At 45.3% G+C, this 18401-nt stretch overlaps 1 protein-coding gene across 2 annotated transcripts; it reads left to right on the forward strand.

Annotated features, from left to right (window-relative positions):
• Positions 1-1337: 1337 nt before the first annotated feature.
• ASPDH (aspartate dehydrogenase domain containing) lies at positions 1338-15804 on the forward strand. 2 transcript variants are annotated; one of them, XM_083709857.1, is made up of 8 exons: positions 1338-1407; positions 4626-4690; positions 6218-6362; positions 8090-8174; positions 11395-11544; positions 12591-12817; positions 12931-13070; positions 15162-15804. In XM_083709857.1, exons 2-8 carry the CDS (start codon positions 4636-4638, stop codon positions 15197-15199), a joined length of 840 nt encoding a protein of 279 aa, XP_083565983.1. In that variant the 5' UTR covers positions 1338-1407; positions 4626-4635; the 3' UTR covers positions 15200-15804. The 2 variants fall into 2 exon arrangements, with proteins under 2 accessions (XP_083565983.1, XP_083565982.1); XM_083709856.1 differs by lacking the exon at positions 1338-1407 and adding an exon at positions 1491-1613.
• Positions 15805-18401: the final 2597 nt, after the last annotated feature.

The following is an 18401-nucleotide window of genomic DNA, read 5'->3' on the forward strand; positions in this document are numbered from 1 at the left end:
CATTATTCATCTGAACTAGCAGTCATTCCAAGCATGGCCCAAAACACAACGGGAACCTCAAACGACACAATCAACATCGCATCTGGTTTCTCCCTTAGCTGAAACTGGAAGCGTGTTTGTGGATGTGAGCAAATGCTAGGGATGGATAGACCTGTCAATTTCAGTTCCGCTGTTTCTTATTTTTTCAGTCTTCAGTTCGGCTTGCCCCATGTCCACATCACTTTGCAGAAAATAAAAATCCTCATGAGAACTCACCAGTGCTTTGGTGCATGTTTCTCCAAATAAACAGCTTAGCAAGCAATTTATCTTAATATAACACATTTTTATATGCTATGCTCCCTATTTTTTTAAAATGCAAACGTTCCCCTGATATATATTCATTTGTGTACTTGTTGCCGGGTCCGAGAAGTGCAGATTTAGAAGAATAGCTCGGTTTTGGTTCATGTATTTTTTTTGCGGAACTGCCAATTGAATAGGTTAATCGGACCCCTGACCATTAGGGCCAGTCGTGGCCGACTCTGGGGTTGCGCGCTCATCTTGCTTTATTGGCTGAGGGAACCGGCGTACAGCTTCCGGGTCATGTGGCCAGCATGACTAAGCCGCTTCTGGCGAACCAGAGCAGCGCACGGAAACGCCGTTGATCTTCCCGCCGGAGTGGTACCTATTTATCTACTTGCACTTTGACGTGCTTTTGAACTGCTGGGTTGGCAGGAGCAGGAACCGAGCAATGGGAGCTCACCCCATCACGGGGATTTGAACCGCCGACCTTCTGATCGGCAAGTCCTAGGCTCTTTGGTTTAACCCACAGCGCCACCCGCGTCCCTTTGCTAATTGAATAGGTTCGCATTAAAATGTGAATTGAGCAGTACTTCTCCCCCTGTCTTTAGTGAATACACAAGAAGCTGCTCCTCTTTTACAAATATAATTGTTATAAAGCCCCTAACAAAACACAAAGCTGAAATCCTTCACACACGTAGCTGGGAGTAAGTCTGACTGATCTCAGTGGGACTTCTTCCGAGCAGACATGAATAAGATTGCACTGCCAGCCCTAAAGTGATGCCCCTGGAACATTGCAGTACTTGGAAGTGCAAGGAGCGTGTAATGACAACATAAAAATGCTACCTGTGGCAATTAATCTGTGACGACGCGTTCACATATCCAAGTCATTATTTGATGCTATATAGCCAAGAAGCAACGGCAGAGTTTACGAGGGAATTTCACTAGCTGTCTTCTAACTAATGCCTGCCTGCCAGCAACCCATTCTCTGGGGAATTGCAGGCCCCAGGCTAATAATTAACATCCTCCAGGGATTAATTGACCAAAGGGCACCAATACAAATAAGTCCTCTGTTTTGTGCTAGTATCCTGCAGTTGCCTGAGTGCCAGAGAATCAGTGCAACCGACTCAGGTGAGTCAGTTCAAAAAGTGGAGGGGATTTGGGGCCTATAGGTATGGGGCTGGTGGAAGGTGAGATATAAAGTCTGTTTCGGATGGTGAGTTATTAACTAACTGGAAGGATAAGACAAAGAAATAAAGAGAGAGGAGTGGTAGCTAATACAGACATTCCTAGACTACAACACCCATCATCTCTGACAACATATGGATGGCAGATGGGTAAGGATGGAAGGATTAGTCAATCTCACTCACATTTCCAATCTTCCAAATTTCACGTTTCTGCAGCAAGTGGTGGATTTTGTTTTTAAATACCCATGAAAATTATTCAACATTTTAGTACGGATTTCTTCTGATGAACACAAGTTTGCACGGAGTTTTGACTAATTTTTGCGAGCAATTTCCCATAATATAATGAATTTCTGTATGTTGTTTTAACGCATGCATTCATTTTAAATGCACGTTTCCCCTGAGTATATACATTTTTGTAAACCTTGGATGGTTAGAGAAATGCATCGCAACATTAGGATAAATGCAAATTTCGAAAGATGGGGGTGTTTCGGTTCTCATATTGTTTTGGAAAGTGTGATAGATTCACTTTTAAAGGCAAAGAAGACATTTTAATGGAAAGAAGGAGATGTCCCAACAGAAGGAAGAATGGATACAAAAACTTATGGAATACGCAGAAATGGCAAAATTTACCGAAAAAATAAGAACTCAAGATAACAAATTTTTTATAAAAGAATAGAAATGGTGTATTGGATATTTACAAACAAACTGTGAACAGATAAGAAAATTGGCAGGCTTAATGTAATAACCTGCAGTTTTATAAGAGTATACATTTAAAGTAGATGAATAAATGTTTAAGTTAATTTGGAATATGCAGGAAATATAAAAAATAAATTTAAGGAACCACAGAAAGAGGGGGAAGGAAGTCAAGTTTAGAAATGTTAAAATTATTGTAAAATTATTGAAATGTATAAAATTGAATATATATATATGTGTGTGTATATATATATATATATATGCTTTCGTAGATTTTCACGGGTACAGGAATGCAGGTTTTGGTGTCCTCGGGTGTCTTCCCGTGTAAAAGTTGGGGTGTCTGGGCGACGTTTCGACGAGGTCTCACTCGTCATCTTCAGGCTGGTGCTTTCGGCTTCTTGTTACTGGAACAGAGCGGGATCTCAATGTTTGAGTTCCTATAAATACTGTAGAGGGGGTGTGGTGTCTAGCCTCCAATGTTCTGGGCAGAGAGGAAGTTCCTATACACGAAGCCAAGCCAAAGCACAACTAAGTGCAATACAGCCATCTTCTCAGGAAAACTCTTCACAAAGTTCAAGAGGTCAAGACACAAAGACTTTAGCAACTAATCCACACCTAATGACCCACCTAAGTGGTACTCAGGATATCACTCAAGAAATCACTCAAGGTATCTCTCAAGTAATTAAGGAACAAAAGAAGAAAAGGCACACTAGCCTGGGAACTTCCTCTCTGCCCAGAACATTGGAGGCTAGACACCACACCCCCTCTACAGTATTTATAGGAACTCAAACATTGAGATCCCGCTCTGTTCCAGTAACAAGAAGCCGAAAGCACCAGCCTGAAGATGACGAGTGAGACCTCGTCGAAACGTCGCCCAGACACCCCAACTTTTACACGGGAAGACACCCGAGGACACCAAAACCTGCATATATATATATATATATATATATATATATATATATATATATATTTGCTTTCGTAGATTTTCACGGGTACAGGAATGCAGGTTTTGGTGTCCTCGGGTGTCTTCCCGTGTAAAAGTTGGGGTGTCTAGGCGACGTTTCGACGAGGTCTCACTCGTGCACCCCCCTGCAATCCCTACACAGATCTGGCTGACACAAGCCACAAAACCACAGCTCGCCCCTATACACGAAGCCAAGCCAAAGCACAACTAAGTGCAATACAGCCATCTTCTCAGGAAAACTCTTCACAAAGTTCAAGAGGTCAAGACACAAAGACTTTAGCAACTAATCCACACCTAATGACCCACCTAAGTGGTACTCAGGATATCACTCAAGAAATCACTCAAGGTATCTCTCAAGTAATTAAGGAACAAAAGAAGAAAAGGCACACTAGCCTGGGAACTTCCTCTCTGCCCAGAACATTGGAGGCTAGACACCACACCCCCTCTACAGTATTTATAGGAACTCAAACATTGAGATCCCGCTCTGTTCCAGTAACAAGAAGCCGAAAGCACCAGCCTGAAGATGACGAGTGAGACCTCGTCGAAACGTCGCCTAGACACCCCAACTTTTACACGGGAAGACACCCGAGGACACCAAAACCTGCATATATATATATATATATATAACTGAATAAAAAAATCTGCTCTACGCCAAACCATAGGTTCCTCACCCTTGATACAGAGGCAGACAGGTGTCAATGGTGGCAGAAGTGGAACAAAATGTAAAAGAGAAGAAACAGGGATGCACGATTCGAAGGATGAACAGAGAAGGAAAGACAGGCATATTTTCTCAGGGCTCCTTCACAAGCATGCCTATCACATGACGAAGCAACATCAACTGATGTCTTGCAGGCGCTATCATACCATCTCAAAACATAAATGCTTTTCAGCGGAATCCATTCACACAGATCCAGCTGCGGCTGATCAATTAAATGAGTAATGAGAAATCTAGGGGGTGTGAAGGTGAAGAATCGGCTCTTAAATTCAAATAGCTGCTCACTCTGAAGTGTCAAACGGCACAGAAGCTCTTTCTCTCTTTGTACATCTTTTTATACATGCGCACACAGAGAGCACCGCAGGCGGATGCTTAACCTGTACAAACATGCAATCCACTTTAAAATTTAGGAATCCAAATTAAGATGAAGCAGTGAGTGTTTTGCCCAGTGGTGAATTTGGGGTGCGATCCTGCATCCCAATGATGGCCCTCAAATATTGCTGGAATACAACTCCCATCGTCCCTGACCATTGGGCATGCTGATGGGGCCTGATGGGTGTTGGGATCCAGCAATGACTGGAGGGCCAGAAGTTGCTTTGCTGTGTACACTTACATACCTTCAAGTAAATACCACTAAACTCTAGGGGCCTCAAGTTTCTAGTAGACATGTATAGGATTTCACTGTTAGATCTGTGGCATAAATATGGGTAGGCATTCAAACCCTTTCAGTCCCTGATCCATGCTTCTCTGCAGTGAACAATATCACATATCTGTTGTTTTCTTAAACCAGGACAGGCAGAATGTCTGGGGACCAAAGGAGAAGACGGGTTGGAATTGTGGGCTATGGGCATCTAGGTAGGTGGTGTTTCTTGACAATTTCCCTCCTCTGTCCATCTGATTCTTAAGATGGCTTTCCTAGGCAATGTGTTTTCTCCCTTTGTTGAGTACCTTTTGCTACTGTCCAGTCCTCTATTATGTCTTTTATTTCAAAATAAAATTTACAACACACACACAATGTGTTTCATAAAACAATTTATCCTGTCCTGTTTTGGAAAAGACCTGATGATTCTCAGAATACTTGTTATATTTCCATGTCCATGTGACATTTGGAGGTCTGGCCCACAAACTTGATGATAAGAGTCCTCTGTACCAGTGAGTTTGTGGGCCAGAGTGGCTGAGAAACTGAGAGACCTGATGGATCCTTCCACCCATGCCTCGCCATTGACTATTCTGGCTGGGGCTGACGGCAGTCCGACAACATTGGGAAGGGTGCAAGTTCCTCATTCCTACTAAATTATTTGTTTCTCTGTGTGGCCCTGCCATTGATTTGTGCTAGAGGTGAAAGCTAGTGGGGAAGTTCTTTACTTCTAAATGTACAGAGATGAGGGTGGCGCTGTGGTCTAAACCTCTGAGCCTCTTGGGCTTGTCAATCGGAAAGTCGGTGGTTCGAATCCCTGCAATGGGGTGAGCTCCCGTTGCTCTGTCCCAGCTCCTGCCAACCTAGCAGACACCAGTGCAAGTAGATAAACAGGTACTGCTGTGGCGGGAAGGTAAACAGCATTTCTGTCTGCTCTGGTTTCCATCATGGTGTTCTGTTGTGTCAGAAGCGGTTTAGTCACGCTGGCCACATGACCTGGAAAGCTGTCTGTGGACAAACGCCGGCTCCCTTTGTCTGAAAGCGAGCTGGGCGCTGCAACCCCATAGTCACCTTTGACTGGATTTAAAACCACCCAGGGGTCCTTTACCTTTACAGTCATATTTCGGGTTGAATGTGCTTCAGGTTGAAAGCTTTCGGGTTGCACTCCGTGGCAACCCAGAAGTAACAGAACACGTTCCTCTGGGTTTCGCCACACGTGCATGCGCAGACGCTAAAAATGTCGTCATGCGCGAAAGAGGCAAAACATGATCCGCGCAGACGCGCCGTCGCGTCTTACATTCTATTCAGGATGCGAATGGGGCTCCAGAATGGATCCCATTCGCATCCCGAGGTACCACTGTACTTCTGAATGTATTACTTCTTTAAGAAGAAAATAATTGCTTTGCAGGATCAGAATAATATCTTACAGTTTTCCCACTGTGGCCAGACAGATATTTCTTGGCACTCACAAAACAGGGCATGGAAACGGATTCCTTCGCTGGGAACTCGAAAAGATGCCACCCAAAGGACAAAAATGAGCTCTGCATCTTCAGAGAACACCATTTCTCTCTGCGTGTGTCTTTGTTGTGATGTTAGTCTGTGTCAGAGTTTGAGAAATCCTGGGAAATGGTGCCAGGATTTAGTAGTGCCTCTGCAAGAAACAGATTTGACGGGGCAGCAGGTGTTTGAGACACAGCCAAGTTCCTGGATCTGTGATACTTTTCTGTTCCACTTTCTGTCTCTAGGCCAGTACCTGGCGAAACGGCTACAAGATGACGGACTCCGACATGGGCTGGAGCTGGCCTTTGTTTGGAACCGGGACGCCAGGAAGCTGGTGGGGACAGTGCCAGAGGAGCTGCAGCTGGGGAAGCTGATGGACTTCTTGGAGCGGTGAGCAAGCAAGCCCAGCCAGGACCTGGCTGCTTTCACACGTGTGTGTGTAATGGCGAGAATAAAGAAAATGAACCACCATGAACCATGGGTGTAGCCAAGGAGGAGATAAAAATACATAGCTGAGGTTCTGTCCCCCTAACGAAAGGCCTGCCCCCCCCATACACAAATCTTGGCTACTCCCATGCCACAATACTTTGAGATAAACACTCAGCCTGCATTCCCCTGTACACCTACCTGGGAGTAAGTCTCATCGATCTCACTGGCACTCGCATCCAAGTAAGGGGGAATTTTATCTGTCTATTTCACTTTTTGCAATCTTAAATTTTGGTTCCCCCACCTTTCTGCATCAGCCTGTGATATATATACAGTCGTACCTTGGTTGTCACACGCCTTGGAACTGGGACGTTTTGGCTCCCAAACGATCAAAACTAGGAAGTGACTGTTTTCGAGTGTTCTTATGGAAGCCGAACATCCAACCAGGCTTCCGCAGCTTCCGATTGGCTGAAGGAGCTTCCTGCAGCCAATCAGAAGCCGCAATTTGGAAGTTGAATGCTTTGGAAGTCGAACGGACTTCCGGAACGGATTCCATTCGACTTCCAAGATACGACTGTATATGTTTTAAGTCCTCAGGAAAATTCACCAGCATTTTAGTGCAATTTCTTCTAATAGACAATATAATTTTTTGCATAATATATGCATTTTTGCAATGAAACATCCCCTAATATATTTTTATACGTTATTTTCATATTTTCATACACATTACTTACCTGGAGAACTGTGTTGCAAAATTCAGAGGAGTGTGAATTTCAAAGGATGTGTTTCAGTTCATATATCATTTTGGAAAGTGTGAATTATGTAGGTTTACCCTAAAATGTGAACTGAGTCTCGTTTCTCCCTCATCCCTGCATCCAAGCAAGCAGTCCTAGGATTGCACTGACCATTCACAATGTTGCCAAAGCTCATTGACAGAGCAGATACATTGCATGCCAAAGGTTTTGTTGTTGTTGTTTGTACCCCACCCATCTGACTAGGTTGCCCCAGCAGATATCTTCTAAAAGTTGTGTAGTTACTTATCTCCCTGATATCTGATTGGAGGGTGTTCCATGGGGTGGGTGCCACTACCGAGAAGGCCCTCTGCCTGGTTCCCTGTAACTTCACTTTTTGCAGTGAGGGAACTGCCAGAAGGCCCTCGGTGCTGGACCTCAGTGTGCGGGTTGAGTGATGGGGTGGAGACATTCTTTCAGATTTACAGGCCCGAGGCCTTTTAGGGTTTAAAAGGTCAGCACCAACATTTTGAATTGTGCTTGGAAACGTGCTAGAAGCCAATGTATGTCTTTCAGGACCAGTGTTATATGGTCTCGGAAGCCGCTCCCAGTCACCAGTCTCGCTGCCACATTCTGGATTAGTTATAGTTTCCAAGTCACCTTCAAAGTTAGAGCGCATTGCAGTAGTGCAAGCGGGAGATGACTTGGGCATGCACCACCCGGGCAAGGCTGTGCGCAGGCAAGTTGGGTTCAATCCCCAGCTTCTCCAGGTAGGGCTAGGAAAAGTCTGGAGAGCCACTGCAAATCAGAGTTGCCGAAAGATGGGGGACTTCAGGGTGGGGGGACCAGATTGCCATTCCCCACACCTGCCACTAAAGTTTGGCTTGGACCCTCATCCAGTGTTTCCTTGGCACAATTACAAATCCAGCCTCTTACCATGCCTCTCTCCTCTCTCCAAAGGCGGGCTGACGTCATCATTGAAGTGGCCCATCCCTGCATTGTCCAAGATCACGGGGAGTCCTTTCTGAAAGCTGCAGATTTCATGGTAAGGGCTGCAGGTGCCTTCAGAAAGAGGCATCTGGCACCAGGACACCCCCTTCAAGGTGTGGTTAGTTAGATCGCCTTTCTGACCTTGGCTTGGTTCAATGAGAATCATCGTTCTCCCCCCCCCCCCTTCTGCCCTGCCCTAAACACATTTTTATTCTTCCCATCAACACAATCCCCTGGGTGATATACAAAACATCCCCCCCCCCAAAGGTAGAATACAAAATATAATCCAAATACTGTAAAGCAAATCCCAGTATCAAACAAATTATCTCCTCCATCAACAAAATCAGCATAAAGGCCATACGATATAGCCTAAAACGCAGCATCAAAAGATCTAAATTGCATGATACAGGTAGTATTGAAAGAGCCGGGAGAATAAAAAGGGTCTTCATTTGACACAGAAAAGGTGTTATTGCAGTTGCCAGGTGAGTCTGTCTGGGGGGAGTGTTCCATAACTTTCCCCTGCCCCAGGGGCCACTGCATCCATAGTTCTTGCCTCAATCATAGAATCACGGAATTGTAGAGATGGAAGGGACCTCTAAGGGCCATTTAGTCCAACCCTCTGCAATGCAGGAATCACAGCTAAAGAATCGCTAATGCAGGCTTCGTCAAACTCGGCCCTCCAGATGTTTTTTGGCCTACAACTCCCATGATCCCTAGCTAGCAGGACCAGTGGTCAGGGATGATGGGAATTGTAGTCTCAAAACATCTGGAAGGCAGTGTTTGAGGAAGCCTGCTCTAATGGATGCCCACCTAACCTGTCTCAAAACTTCCAAAGGAGGAGAGTCCGCCATCTTTCGAGGTGGCCTGTTCAGAATGTTCTCCCCAAAGTTTTCTTGGGATCTCCCTTCTTGTCATTTTCATTCATTGGGTCCTCCCTTCCGGAGTAGCAGAAAACAAGCTTCCTCCATCTTCCATGTGACAGCCCTTCAGATATTGGAAGATGGCTATCATATCATATCTCAATCTTCTCTTCTTCAGCCTGAACACACCCAACTCCCTCAACCATTCCTCATCAGGCTTCCAGACCCTTTATCATGTTGGCCGCCTTGCCCTGCACTCTTTCCAGCTTGTCAATATACAAGTCACCTGGAAGCAAATGAACCTAACCATGTGTTGGCAGCTGGCTTCATTTTAATTTATTTTTTAATGTTCTGGGCTGGCAAATTGTAAGTGAGGCTGTTCTGATGCTGTTTGTATAATATAAACCATCCTACAGATTTTGCCCTTTCTTTACATTTGTCAATGGTTCTGCACTGTGCAATAGTGTCATTGTGAACCAGTTTTACTGTGACCAGCCATTGGCATTGTGTGTATTGTGTGTGTGTGTGTGTGTGTGTGTGTGTGTGAGAGAGAGAGAGAGAGAGAGAGAGAGAGAGAGAGTGTTTTCTCTCACCTATTTATTTTGTAAAGCTTTGCTTTCTTCTGCTAACAGCATAGTTCTGGTCTAGAGCTCAGAAATTTATAAAAATAACCACAGGAGCATTTAAACATCACACAGTGTTATTTATAGGGACCAGACAAAAGACAACAACCTCTGAACACTCCAGACGATTTCTGGGGTCCAGACAGAAGGCCTGCGATAAACAGAGACAATTTGGGCTTGTCCTATTAAGGGAACATGCATGTTCCTTTTCATTCAGCCTCCCTCCACCCCTCGCCCACGATTCAAACCTCACAAATCTAGCATCTGTCTTTCTCCGCTTCTGCCGGAAAAGTTTCTCATCTCAGCCTTGACTGTGTTGTGCAAATAGATTTTTCTTTTGTCTTCCTATATGCTCTTGTGGTTAAAGCCGGCACAATCCAAAAAACCCCGAACAGTTCTGCAGCTGCTCCAAATCACTTAAAAATAAACAAACCCCCCAAATTAACTTTTGGCTCAATAGATGATGTTGATGGTTCTGTTGCCCTTGGGAGATGCCTGTGAAATGGGAGGCAGGAATCGAACCACACAACAGTTGCAGATGGTACTTCCTTGCCTCTTCAAAAGAGAGGGTGGAGAGTGGTTTCGACTAGTACGCTTTGCATGGTTGTCCATCGCTTGGATGCTGAATCTCAGCAGGTGGCAAATGGACCAGATTTGAGGTGCTGAGGGCTCCTCTTCCTGCTTTACATTTTCTTTCCATACCTAGGAAGCTGCCTGATGTTTAACTGATTCCCCTTGCTCAATACTAACTACACTGGGGGTGGCTGACATGGTGTCTTCCAGACTTTCATTATGCCACAGAAATCTCTGCTCCCGCCTCTCTCCTCCTAAAACCTCCCTTCTTAAAATCTTTGCCCCTCTCAGGAGGTCCTACACACAAGTAGGAGTCCGGCAGAGACACATGCCCGACTGGCATGTTCTCTCCCTCCTGGCCATTCGTTCGGGAGATTCAAAAGCTTTCTCCAGCCCAAACATCACAGTGACTGATACAAAGAGGCATCAGAACACTTCAGGATCAGCAGAGTATAGGCAGTCAGCGTTCAGATTCAGTAGTGCAGCAATTTAGCTAAACTATGTTTATTTACATACCGTATTTTGTGCTCTATAAGACTCACATTTGCCCTCCTAAAAAGTAAGGGGAAATGTGTGTGCGTCTTATGGAGCAAATGCAGGCTGCACAGCTATCCCAGAAGCAGAACAGCAAGAGGGATCGCTGCTTTCGCTGCGCAGCGATCCCTCTTGTTGTTCTGGCTTCTAGCATTCAGAATATTTTTTTTCTTATTTTCCTCCTCCAAAAACTAGGTGCGTCTTGTGGTCTGGTGCGTCTTAGAGATTGAAAAATATGGTATGTACACTCGGAGCATCGTAACTCAGCTCCTTCCTCTTCAGCATCAGACAGCAAAGAGAAAGGACAAAGGACAAATGACCTATATCACGGAAACACAGTAATACAAACATCCTGTCTCTGTCACTTCCCACAATGTGAAATGAAAACATACACCGTCATGTGATATAAACAACCTCATGACTGCAACACCGGGAAAAGAATCCTAACAGGCCCAACCCCAACCCCCCCCCCCCCCCCGCTTATACCACTGAAAATGAACTTCCTTCCAACCCCACTGCTCTGGTCAGTTGCTAATCTCTCCCACATTCTGTCTGTATCCAACAAAATAAATTATTTGCCATTAAATAAATGGGAAGGAATAGCCAGTCTCCTCCCAAATCAGCATTCTCCCTCTAGCTTTCCAACACCAGCACCTGCAAAGTAAATGTTTCTACATACTCCTAGGTGGGATCGCCAACAGCCTTGGCAGATTTAGACACCGAGCTTAAATTGCGCAAAGCTGCAAGAGAGGCTGGGCACACCCTCTATATCCCCAGTGGGGCTCTATGGGGTGGACAAGACATCCAGAGGTTGGATGACGGAGGGTTGCTTCAGGTAAGATCCCAGAGGGGGGCATCGCATTGGCAATGCGAGTAGGTAAATGGGAAGACTGGGAAGAGGAAGGGGTGTGTGGCAGTATATTGACTACCAGAATTGATTTGATTGATTGCAGATTTATAAACCGCTTGATCAAAAAAGGTCTTCAAGCAGTGTAAAAACATACGTTTTTTGTTTACATTGTAATCCTGGCTTTATTCCATGAGAGAACTAGGTGGTGATGCCCAACTGCATCACATACTCTTAAATCATGCCCTATTATGAAATATTGCTAATCCAGAATTTAGCAAATAAATAAGCAACAATTTGACTTTTAGAAGACATCAGGGAAGTTTTTAATGGGTGGTACTGTAGATAGTTGTGTTGGTCTGCCGTAGTCGAAACAAAATAAAAAAAATCCTTCCAGGTATCTGAAGAAGTGTGCATGCACACGAAAGCTCATACCAATAACAAATTTAGTTGGTCTCTAAGGTGCTACTGGAAGGATTTTTTTTATTCAATGAGTGATGTTTTATTGTGCTTTTAATATTTTGTTGGAAGCTTGGGCAACCAAGTCAGATGGGCTGCATATTATTATTATTATTATTATTATTATTATTATTATTATTAATATCATCATCACTACAGTGATACCTCAGGTTACATACGCTTCAGGTTACAGACTCCGCTAACCCAGAAATAGTACCTCGGGTTAAGAACTTTGCTTCAGGATGAAAACAGAAATTGTGCTCCAGCGGCATGGTGGCAATGGGAGGCCCCATTAGCTAAAGTGGTGCTTCAGGTTAAGAACAGCTTCAGGTTAAGAACGGATCTCTGGAACTAATTAAGTATGTAACCCGAGGTACCACTGTATTATTATTATTATTATTGTTATTGTTATTATTATTATTAACTACACTGAAATGTTTAACTGTTTCTTTGAAGGTTCATTAAATCTTCCTGTCGCACTTGCCATCCTCTTCTGTCACACCACACCCCTTGAAAACCTCTGATCTAAGTGGCTGGAAGGCAAATTCTCTGACTCTTATCCTTCCATCTTCTAGGCACTGACTGTTACAATGGTGAAACACCCCAGCAGCTTCCGATTAAGTGGGCACCTGGGGGAGCTTGCGAAAGGTGCCCAGCAGGAACGTGTGGTCCTCTACGAAGGCCCTGTGCGGAGGTTGTGTCCCTTGGCTCCCAACAACGTCAACACCATGGCAGCAGCCTGCATGGCCGCTCCCAGCCTGGGCTTTGACGGCGTGAAAGGCTGTCTTATAGCTGACCCCAAGTGAGTCCCTGGCCTCTGGCTGCCGGGCGGGTGAGAATGTTGGCAAACGGACAGCGCCTGCCACCATCCTAATTAAAAGCTCCAGTCTAACTGACTGCTCTTCTCCACCACAGCCTCCCCGATTACCATGTGGTGGAGATTGAGGCCACTGGACAAGGCGGCTTCTCCGTCAGCACGAAGCGCAAGAACCCAGCTGCCTGTGGGGCTGTCACAGGGGCAGCCACTTTTGCCGCTTTCTGGAGCAGCCTGTTAGGTGAGGATGAAACCCTCTAGTCCAGCATCCTGTTCTTGGGGAGGGCAGTCTGGTGCCAATGGGAAGCTTGTAGGCAAGATCTGAGTGTGACAGCAACCTCCCCACTTCCTAATTCTCCAATATGATGGTGCCATGTTTTGCTCTGATCATGACTCTTAATGCTAACTGCATCCTTGTACCCTCCAACACTTCTCCGATGAAAATAGGGATGTCTTAATCAATAATAAAAGGGACACGGGTGACACTGTGGGTTAAACCACAGAGCCTAGGACTTGCCAATCAGAAGGTCGGCAGTTCGAATCCCCACGACGGGGTGAGCTCCTGTTGCTCGGTCCCTGCTCCTGTCAACCTAGCAGTTCGAAAGCACATCAAAGTGCAAATAGATAAATAGGTACCGCTTTGGCAGGAAGGTAAACAGCGTTTCCATGCGCTGCTCTGGTTCGCCAGAAGTGGCTTAGTCATGCTGGCCACATGACCTGGAAGCTGTACGCTGGCTCTCTTGGCCAATAAAGCAAGATGAGCGCCGCAACCCCAGAGTCGGCCACGACTAGACCTAATGGTCAGGGGTCCCTTTACCTTTACTTTAATCAGTAATAATAATAATTTTACTATTTACTATTTATACTATTGCATACCCTCCAACATTTCTCCAGTGAAAATAGGGAAGTCATATTCAATAATAAGAATAAGAATAATACCCCGCCCATCTGACTTTGTTGCCCCAGCCATGCTGGGTGGTTTCCAACATACATAAAAACCTAATAAAATACCAAACATTTAAAACAACTTCTCTTCGTGTGGCTAGGGAGTTGCATAACTCCATACCCTCCAACATTTCTCTGATGAAAATAGGAAAAGTCCTAAGGAAAAGCAGGACATTGTGGGATCAAATCAGAAACCGGGATGGCATCTGTAAATCTGGGACTGTTCCTGGAAAATAGGGACATTTGGAGCGCCTGCTCTTAATGCCAGCTACATCCGGAATCCATTGCTGTAGCATCGTACAAAGCCAGTTTCTGGCTCATTCCATTGCAGAGATCTAAGGGAAAGTATGCAGGTGGTATTCTATGTCCCAGGGGTGGGGATGCTGAAGCCCTGGAGGCCAAATGCTTGTCTGCAGCCCACACCTCCTCCCCTGGCCACAGCTTGCATTGTCCCTGCTCCACAACCTCTAGAACAGCGTTTCTCAACCTGTGGGTCGCCACATGTTGTTGGACTACAACTCCCATCATCCCTGAGCTCTGGCCTTGCTAGCCAGGGGTGATGGGAGTTGTAGTTCAGCAACATCTGGGGACCCACAGGTTGAGAAAGGCTGCTCTGGAATGTCTTCTTCAACTGTGATGACACCCCTTCCTTGCCTGGATTGGAGAGCTGTGTGTGTTTAGAAACAGATGACTTCTGCGTGGCTGGAACAAAGGCTCCTCATGGAGAGAACGCAGCCCTCTGGCTGGAAAATGTTCCCCATCCCTGTTATATACCAATAGCAAACTCATTCTCCATGTTGAGAAGAAGAGTTTGGGTGTGATATTCCGCTTTATCACTACCCTAAGGAGTCTCAAAGTGGCTAACATTCTCCTTTCCCTTCCTCCCCTACAACAAACACTCTGTGAGGTGAGTGGGGCTGAGAGACTTCAGAGAAGTGTGACTGGCCCAAGGTCACCCAGCAGCTGCATGTGGAGGAGTGGAGACGCGAACCCGGTTCACCAGATTACGAATCTACCGCTTTTAACCATTACACCACACTGGCTCTCAGAAGATTATGTAGCCAAAGCAGAACCCTCTGTGCACAAAAAAGGGAGGTGTCTGCAGGCTTGGGGGAACCCCAAGGTTTGCAGCACCCATCATCATCATTTTTAGTGGGGGAGGGGACTCACCCTCCAAAGCAGCCCATAGAGGACTGAGCATGGGAACAGCAAACTCCATCTGCTCACCTGGAAGCAAACTCCATTGAACACAATAGGACTTCTGGGTAGAAGTGTATAGAATTGCCCAGTTCATCTTGTGTTGTCTATTGTGATGTCTTGAGTGGCCCTGTTGGGCAATGGGGTTTGGCAGTTCTTTGGGCTCTGACTTTTCTTTACCTTTCCACAGTGTGCCAGGGCCACGGAGGCCGAGTCTATCTCTGCTGAGCTTTATTGCATCTGTTCTCTAGAGGATTCACAGACGATCTCCATGGCTGCCAGAGGTTCAGTTGTAGGGAGCTGAGAAGGCTGGGAAAGAAGAGACATACCAGCTTCAAACCCCACTGCATGCCTTTAATCCATCAACTCTATAAACATCCATCTATCTCTATCTCTGCCTTCCTCCATTTCCAGCAACCTTCTTGTCTCGCACAAGCAATCTGGATTCTGCAGTCCTGTGTACACTTACTTAGGAGCAAGTCCCATTTGGCCTATTAGAGAGATGCCCTCAAGAGTCTTTCATATGATTCAAGGGTGTTTTAGAGGAACAGGGAAGGGCTCTTCCAAGTGCCACTCACGGCAATATTGCAGCAACACTGGCGAGTTAAAATATCCCCCGGTGATTGAGGAGCAGACGGAACACATATTATTGTCAATTAGAGAAAATGGAAGAGATGTGGGGAAAGACCAGGGGAGATAATCTGACTGGCCTTCCTCAACCGTTATACTAAATATCTAATTATAAGAATATATGAGTAAAGAAGCCTCTTAACCTGGCTCGTTTCCCCCCTCTTTCCCCTTCCCTTTAAAAAAAATACTCATTAATACTTCAATTTCTCTCTCTTTTTTTACTTGGCACTGTTTATTATTGATTAGAGGCTACAACCCAACTTAGGAAGACTTGCATTACAATTCTAAACAGGCTTACAGAGGCCCACTGAATTCAATGGCACTGAATTCAATAGTAAAATATGCTTAGGCTCACGCTGTTAGTTTATTGGCAGGGTCCAGGCAAATGAGGAGACCATCTTGTTGAAGATAAGCGGTCTGGGTTTGATCAGTGGCTGAATGGGTCACTAGCAGGGAACCACATTTACAGGATCATGGAATCTTATGCTGCCTTGGGTTCCATGATTGAAAAATAGTGGGATAGAACTGCAATTAAATAAATAATATTATTAATAATATGGGATGTAACCTGATTCATCAGTTAAGACTGCCTCACATTTGTACAGTCATACCTTGGGTTGAAGTAGCTTCAGGATAAGTATTTTCGGGTTGTGCAATGCGGTGACCCAGAAGTAACGGAGTGTGTTACTTCCAGGTTTCGCCGCTTGCACATGCGCAGAAGCTCAAAATGTCGCACACATCCACGGAAGTGGCAAATCGCAACCCGCGCATGCGCAGACGTGGGTTGCGTTCACTTCTGGATGCAAACAGGGCTCCAAAACAGATCCCGTTCGCATTCAGAGGTACCGCTGTAGAAGGATGAAACATGACATCTGAAGAGAAGACACTAAAACGAATGACTGAGAATGGCCATTGAAATATATTGGATGCCCCTGAACAGGGTACACCAAATTTCAGAATGGGCCTTTAGAATGCCATTGTTAAGAGTGCATTTTGAGGAGCACTTGGCTGAATACACAATGGGTTGTGGGGCTCTGTGTCTACAAATGGCCAAAGAAAAATGGGATGGTCATCCTGAGTGGTCATTAGAACACACACCTGGAGAACTGTCTTTGTGACAAAAGCAGAACTAGATCAAATGGGCTTAAATTACAGGAGGTTTTGTAGGAATGTAGGAATCTGCCTTGTACCAAGTTAGAGAGCTCTAGCCCATCTAGCTGAATCTTGAATCTTGAGACTGAACCTGCTCAGAGTGGTGGAGATGCTGGAGATCTTCAAACATTGTTTTGGGGGTACGCTAGCTCTGCGACAGTGGATCTGTAAGGCAGGGTTAGCCAAAATGGGGTATTTTAGATGTTGTGGACTACAGCTCTTAACAACCACAGACAACATGGTGAATAGTTAGGAATGATGGGAGTTGTAGTCCAAAAATCCAGAGAAACTGTGTTGGCTGCCCCTGCTGTAAGACATATTATTATTCTGATAATACGTAAGTATGTTACATGCTATGCTAATGTGTTAAAACTTAAACAAATTGCAGTTGCCTAGAATGAAGAATTGGATTAACAGAGAAGATGCTGGAGGAAAAAAGATAACATAAGGACCCACAAAGGAGAGGGGTTCATGGGAATTTATGGAATTCCCTTTTTGTTTTGGTTGACGATTGTTTGCAAATTTATGTCGGACATTGCAGTGCACAGCCAGGAAGCAATGACTGAGGAGAGTCAGAAGCGGGCCTGCTAGTTCCTTCTTGCCAAATCCACACCATATAGTTGGCAGTAATGTCAGATGTTAGGAAGATGTGCCTGAATTTTGGCCTTTCAGAGCTCTATGAAAGTTTTAAGTGTTGCCACCTTTCCAGACAGGCGGCCACCAACAGTCAGCTTCTGCTAACAAAGGTGCAGCAGTAGCATGAGCTGCACCTGTGAACTTCTGTCTGTCAGAGCTCTTGAAAAGCATGAGATTTCTGCTAAAAGGTAAAGGTAAAGGGACCCCTGACCATTAGGTCCAGTCGTGGCCGACTCTAGGGTTGCGGCGCTCATCTCGCTTTATTGGCCGAGGGAGCCGGTGTACAGCTTCCGGGTCATGTGGCCAGCATGACTAAGCTGCTTCTGGCGAACCAGAGCAGCGCACAGAAACGCCGTATACCTTCCCGCCGGAGTGGTACCTATTTATCTACTTGCACTTTGATGTGCTTTCGAACTGCTAGGTTGGCAGGAGCAGGGACCGAACAACGGGATATCATCCCATCGCGGGGATTTGAACCATCAACCTTCTGATCGGCAAGTCCTAGGCTCTGTGGTTTAACCCACAGTGCCACCCGCGTCCCTGAGATTTCTGCTTGTGGGCTGGAAACTGCACAAATGAAGACTCCGTTCCAGGAACGTGTTATTAGGATGGGCAGATGGGCAGAAGGAGGACGAGGGCTCCTAATATACACACAGCTGCATAGAAAAGGGAATTTAAGCAGGAGAGGCTCCAAGACTGCTACTGAGAAGCACCTTTATCTTGGAGACCAGTGATAGCAGATGAAAACACTAGCGGGATTGCAATAACACTTGTAAAGTAGCTAGTACTGTGGAGATAATGGAGTTCTATTAAATATGGTCTATTGAAAAAAATATGCAGTAGAAAAGGTTAATAATAGGACCCACAATGGGGAAGGTGGGAAGTCCAGAGGTTTGGAGGAATCTTTTTTTTTATTATTAAGTTCTGTTTTGCATACATCCATATACATTTTCCATCCTTAATTCGAGCTACACCTAGGAATAAACAGTTACATAAGAAAAGAAATAAAGAA

Source organism: Podarcis gaigeae (assembly GCF_964106915.1).
Source record: "Podarcis gaigeae genome assembly, chromosome: 13".
NCBI classification, from domain to species: domain Eukaryota; kingdom Metazoa; phylum Chordata; class Lepidosauria; order Squamata; family Lacertidae; genus Podarcis; species Podarcis gaigeae.